Below are 6034 nucleotides of genomic sequence, written 5' to 3'. Positions count from 1 at the left end.
CTACTATAGTGTGACAGCTTCCACACTTATGCCATTAGCATGGTTGGTGTGATTGTGGTCGATATGCCGCCAGTGGATGACAGGTTGTGTGTGACAGCTACTTTGGAGTACTATAGTTATAGCATAATTATAGCGCATATAGTCGGGTTCACACTATATACCAACCACTTTGTATGTTGTTGTAGGAGAGTACTTTCCCTTTATGTATGTACTCTTATCTTTTAGTTATATGGTTGTAGAGAAGAGAAGAAGATAGAAGAAAATTCAGGCATCCATCTCTCTTGTGTCTTGCACTCTTGTGTGTGTGTGTTTGCTTACAAAGAACTCAAGCTTTCTCTCTCCCCCACACTCTTTATGGTATCAGAGTTCCGGTTTGTGTGAGAGCTAAGGAGGCAAGCAAGAGTCGAGAACAAGCAAGCAAGGAAGCAGTACACGAGTAAGAGCATCATCATCTCTTTCCCTTCTTAGTTTAGGTATAACACCCATCGGTAGCTGCGAGAGCTACACATCGCTGATTGGGGAGTTGTCTTCGTAGACTTGGAAGTGCCTATGTGGTGCGTAATACTTTGTGTTGAAGTTTTGCGGCCAGATTCGCATTTCGGACGCGTCTCGATCTCCGTTCTCACTGCAAGATATTTTTGATAATTTTGGGAAGTTCTAGTTGAAATCTGGTTATTGTTGCAGTGCATTTTGGGAGTACAGACAGTGTTTGCACATGTATTGTTGACATTGGGTGTATGTATATGTACTCTGGTTAGATCTGGTGACCTACATGTTATGCTAAATTACCACTGCAGTAGTCACAGAAGATATTGTTGTGTTACAGATTGCATACATAAATTGTATGTTGCAGTTTGTTGTAGGAAAACATGTCTAATGGAATCAATCAGATTGTCAGTGAGAAGTTGGATAAGAAAAACTTACATACATGGAAGTTCAGAATGACCAATGTCCTTATGGGTTGGATTTTAGAACCATGTCAAAGGAGACAATGAGGAGCCCCCTGAGTTGTCTGAAGAAGAGAATGCCACTTCAGCAGACATAAAGGCATTCAAGGATTGGAACCAGGGTGCAAGGAAAGTCATGTATTATAATGCTTTCAATTAGTGTCACAGACATGATGATAGGACACATACAGGATGCCAACACTCCAACATCGGCAACTACATGGTAGAACCTGGTGCAGATGTTCCAAACCAACACAAAGGCAAGAAAATTGCAGCTAAAGCAAGAACTGCATACTGTGGAAAAGAAAAGCATGTTTATTAATGAGTATGCTTTAAAGATCAAAGTCATTGTTGAATCCCTTGGGTCCATCAATGTATCGGTGGAAGATGATGATTTGGCGAGTGTCTGTTTGAATAGGCTTGGCAAAGAATACAAGCCATTCAAGATCTCCATTGCAGTTAGGGATAATATTCCCAACTTTCAGGACTTGGTGTCTATGTTGATAAGAGAAGAAAAGTCACTAGGTGACGGCTCTTCTTTACAAAGCATGAACACATCGGAACAGCCCTTTTACTCTACTTTAGGTAGAGGCAGAGGTAGAGATCGTGGTCAAGGCCAAGGTGGTGGTTGACAAGGAAATCAGAATTCTGGAAAACAACAGTCCCATGATTCGCATTAGCACCAATCATACACAGGTGGAAGAGACTAGTCTAGAGGCACAGGGAGACAAAGAGACCGAGGAGGTTGGCAAAGAAATCAAAATGCAAACAGCATAAAGTGCTGTTATTGTGGCAAACCAGGACACATGGCAAAGGACTGCTATAAAAAGCAAAATGATATTAAAAGTGGAAAGTTGCAGCAAGGCAACTATGCATCATCTAGTAGTAGGGAGGTGATGAGATAAGTGAGCAGCTGTTTGTGATGCAGCACAAGCTCGGTTCCATAATAGGAGATGTGTCAAGATCTCAAGATACATGGTATGAGGATTTTGGCGCCTCTAACGACATGACCAGTCATGCTGAGTGGTTTAGAGACATGCAAAAAATAGAAAAACCAAGTTATGTAGAAACAGGTAATGATACTGCGCATCCCATTGCGCATGTTGGTAAAGTACCATTGTCTATGCACGATGGCAAAATGAAGTACTTGGCAGATGTACTTCATGTTCCAAATTACAAAGAACCTGGTTTCTATTGGACATATGGTTGAGTAGGGTCTGTAAGTGAGGTTTAATCCTTAAGGATGTTTTGTGCGAGACTTTAAAAATCAGTGTCGCTTGGTTGCAAAGGGTAACAAAAATGGCAGGATGTTTACTTTGGATGTGAAAAGGCTTGAAGTAAAGGCAACTATGTTTGCACATGGAATATGTGACATTATAGATATTGACATATGGCACAAGCGCATTGGCCATGTGAATCTACAACGACTAAAGTCTATGCAGGCCCAAAATATTGTTGTAGGTTTCCTAAAGTGGTATGCACAAAGTATGTGAAGTATGCCAGCTTGGTAAGCAGTCCAAACATGCTTTTCCATATGAAAAGCATGTCAGTGCAAGGCCATTAGATGTCATACATTTAGATGTATGGGGACTGGTCAAGACTGCAACAATTGCAGGTTGCGTGCATTATGTTACATTCATTGATGACCACACTAGGAAAGTGTGGGTTTACTTCATAAAGGAGAAAAGTGAGGTGTTTGCTCACTTTAAGAGATTTAAAGCCTTGGTTGAGAAGGAAAAAAGGCATGCAAATAAAATGACTGAGATTAGATAGTGGGGGATAATATTTCTCCAATGAGTTCAGCGATTTCCTGAGGAAGTAGGGAATCAAGAGACAATTTACATGCAGGTATACTCTGCAGAATGGTGTTGCAGAAAGTGAAAACAGGCACATTGCAGAAGTGGCACGTGCCTTGATGGCTCAAAAGAATATGCCACATTATTTTTGGGCAGAAGCAGTAGCAACTGCTGTGTACATTATAAACAGGACACCCACTGCAGCTATTCATGGTATGACACCTAAACAAAAAGTTTACAGGGATAAGACCGCATGTGTCTCACTTGAAAGTGTTTGGGTGTATTGCATATGTGCATGTTCCTGATGAAATGAGAACAAAATTAGATCCAAAGTTAGAGAAATGCATCTTTATTGGTTATGCTATGGAGTAGAAAGGTTATAGATGTTATAACCCTACCACTCATGAGATGCGAGTAAGCAGAGATATTATCTTTGATGAGATGAGTAGTTGGTATGCACCAGCAGTGAAGCCAACAGAAGATGAAGATGTAAGAAATGTTGATGCTGCACCACATGTAGAGCAACAATCATAGGTGCTTAGTGGACTTGGAGAGTCCTTTATTAGCAGTGGATCCAATACTAGCCTATGGTCAGGTAGGTTGAGGAGGACATATATAGATACACATGTATCACTCAAAGGGAAGGAAAAGGTAGATCAACCTTTTGTGCTTGATATGTCAGCAAGTCACTCATATGTGGATGGTGACTCTAAAAGCTCTTAACAGAGCCTTGATGAGGAGCTTGGTATTCCATCTGTAGTTGCTCCTAGTGTAAGGAGAACAAGGGTTATTTTGAGGACACCTGGTAGTGATCCAGGTGTACGTAGGTCTACGAGGGTTAGGTACCTTGTTGGACCGGTTGAGATATGATGGATATACAACCCATCATTATGCTTACATGGTTAAAACAATACATGAATTAGAGCACACATGTTTTGAGTAGGCAGTTGGAAATAAGAAATGGAAAGATGCCATGAATAAGGAGATGGCAACATTGGATACAATGCAACATGGGAGTTAGTGCCTTTGCATAAGAAAAAGAAGGTAATCGGATGTAAGTGGGTGTATAAAGTCAAGCATAACACCGATGGTTCAGTGAGCACGTGTAAGGTAAGATTGGTGGCCAAAGTCTATGCGCATACTTATGGCACTGACTATGAAGATACATTTAACCCGATTGCAAGAATGGCAACCGTGAGAGTTGTCATTACTATGGCTGCAACTAAGGGTTGGTCTTTACATCAAATGGATGTAAAGAATGCCTTCTTGCATAGTGATTTGTAAGAAGTTTACATGATGTAGCCACCATGCTATGAGAGTGATGCACACCTAGATTTTGTGTGCAGGCTATGCAAACCCTTGTATGGCTTGAAGCAAGCACCCAGAGCATGGTTAAACAAGATCAGGGAGTATCTTGCTACCATTGGATTTCAAATATCCAATATAGATATTTCACTTTATGTGAAAAAGGCAGATAAAGGGATCATGTTATTAGTCATCTATGTGGATGACTTGATTATCACTGGTGATAGTGATGTTGACATACATGATGTCAAGAGGCTTTTGAAGCAAAAGTTTGAGATTAAGGATTTGGGTGAGCTGTGGTATTTCTTGGGCATAGAGGTGGTGAGATCACCTCATGCCATTTTGTTATCGCACAGATGCAATATGGCTTGGACATGTTGTCCAAATATGGTATGACAGGTTGTAAACCTATTTCAGTGTCATTGGAGCAGAGCACAGTGCTTTTTGCAGATACAGGTGAGCTTTTGGAGGACCCCACTACATATATACACATAGTGGATAGCTTGATCTACATGACCATTACTAGGCCATACTTGAGTCATGCTGTTGGACTTGTGAGTCAGTTTATGTAGGCTCCTAGGAAGCCACACTTGGATGCGGCTAGATGGATTCTTAGGTACATGAAGTCCACAATTGATTATGGACTTTTCTATGAGGCTGGTATAGAGATACAGCTACATGGTTACACATATGCTGATTGGGCTGCATATAAGAGATCTAACAATGGTTTTATGTTCTCATTTGGGACTGCTATTGTGAGTTAGAGCAGTAAGAAGTAGGTAACAATTGCCTTGTCGAGTAGTACAGAGACAGAGTACAGGGGTGTTGCTATGGCAGCTTGTGAGGTAGCTTGGTTTCAAATGCTACTTAGTGATATGGGTGAGCCCGTGGATAGGGCAATTGTCATTTATTGTGATAACATGAGTAGCATACAGTTGTCATTTATTATGATAACATGAGTAGCATACAGTTGGCCAGTAACCCAGTATACCATGCTAGAATGAAGCACATTAAGGTGCACTATCACTTTGTGAGGGAGAAGGTTCTAGCAGGTGATGTAAATATGGTATATGTCAGCACAGAGGATCAGGTGGCTGACATCTTCACTTGAAGCTCCATAGGTTTATGGGCTTACTTGAAGTGTAGTGTGTGGAGTGTTGAGATATTGAGCTTAACTAATGCTACGGCGGACATTGATGACCCGTCTGGGTGACAGCTTTCGTACTTATGCCATTGGCATGGTTGGTGAGATTATGGTTGATATACTGCCAGTGGATGACTGGTTGTGTGACAGTCACTTTGGAGTACTAGAGTTATGGCATAGTTATAGCGCCAACTCATATAGTCGGGTTCACACTATAGACTGACCACTTTGTATGTTGTTGTAGGAGAGTACTTTCCCTTTATGTATGTACTCTTATCTTTTAGTTATATGGTTATAGAGAAGAGAAGAAGATAGAAGAAAATTCAGCCATCCATCTCTGTCTTGTGTCTTGCACTCTCGTGTGTGTGTGTGTGTGTGTTTCTTGCAACAAGAAACTCAAGCTCTCTCTCTCCCCCACATTCTCTTTAATTGTCAAAGAGGCCAACTTGGTCCTATGTGGACAACTCTTAAATCTATCTGTTTTTTTTTCTGAATAAAATATATGAAAAATCATTCCTTAAAATAAAATAAAAGGTTACAACAAATAATTCACTAGCTTCACATGTCTTTGTACATTTGTTCTCGCGCTAACGGTCCCTTAGTAAACAGTGGGGGCAGCTGGTTTTAGCTAACTGGCCTGCCTTCTTCCTCGTTATCATCTACTCTTTCTTTCGCTGTTTCTGCGTAAGGTACCCCTCGTCTGTGTGTTGCAGGAAGAAATTCTAACTCTCCTGACCCTACACCCTTCCTGCTTTATTTTCTCATGGCATCTGCGGCAGCCAGAGCTCGAGATCACGACTACCTCATCAAGCTTTTGCTGATCGGGGATAGTGGTAACCCTT

The 6034-nt window shown here is 41.1% G+C and overlaps 1 protein-coding gene across 2 annotated transcripts in view; it reads left to right on the top strand.

Moving 5' to 3' along the window:
* The first annotated feature begins 5780 nt into the window (after positions 1-5780).
* LOC147636479 (ras-related protein RABE1c-like) overlaps positions 5781-6034 on the top strand; it is a 41838-nt gene continuing 41584 nt past the window's right edge. The window contains exon 1 of one of the 2 annotated variants that reach the window (XM_086801933.1): positions 5781-6025. In XM_086801933.1, coding sequence (XP_086658059.1) covers positions 5956-6025 — 70 coding nt within the window. In that variant the 5' untranslated portion in view covers positions 5781-5955. The remainder of the gene's footprint in view (positions 6026-6034) is intronic. The other variant, XM_086801932.1, reaches the window with a different exon arrangement.

The sequence above is a fragment of the Cibotium barometz genome, chromosome 8, assembly GCF_041138505.1.
Source record: "Cibotium barometz isolate CiBa-2024 chromosome 8, ASM4113850v1, whole genome shotgun sequence".
Lineage (NCBI taxonomy): Eukaryota > Viridiplantae > Streptophyta > Polypodiopsida > Cyatheales > Cibotiaceae > Cibotium > Cibotium barometz.
This window is presented reverse-complemented; position numbering and strand designations above follow the sequence as displayed.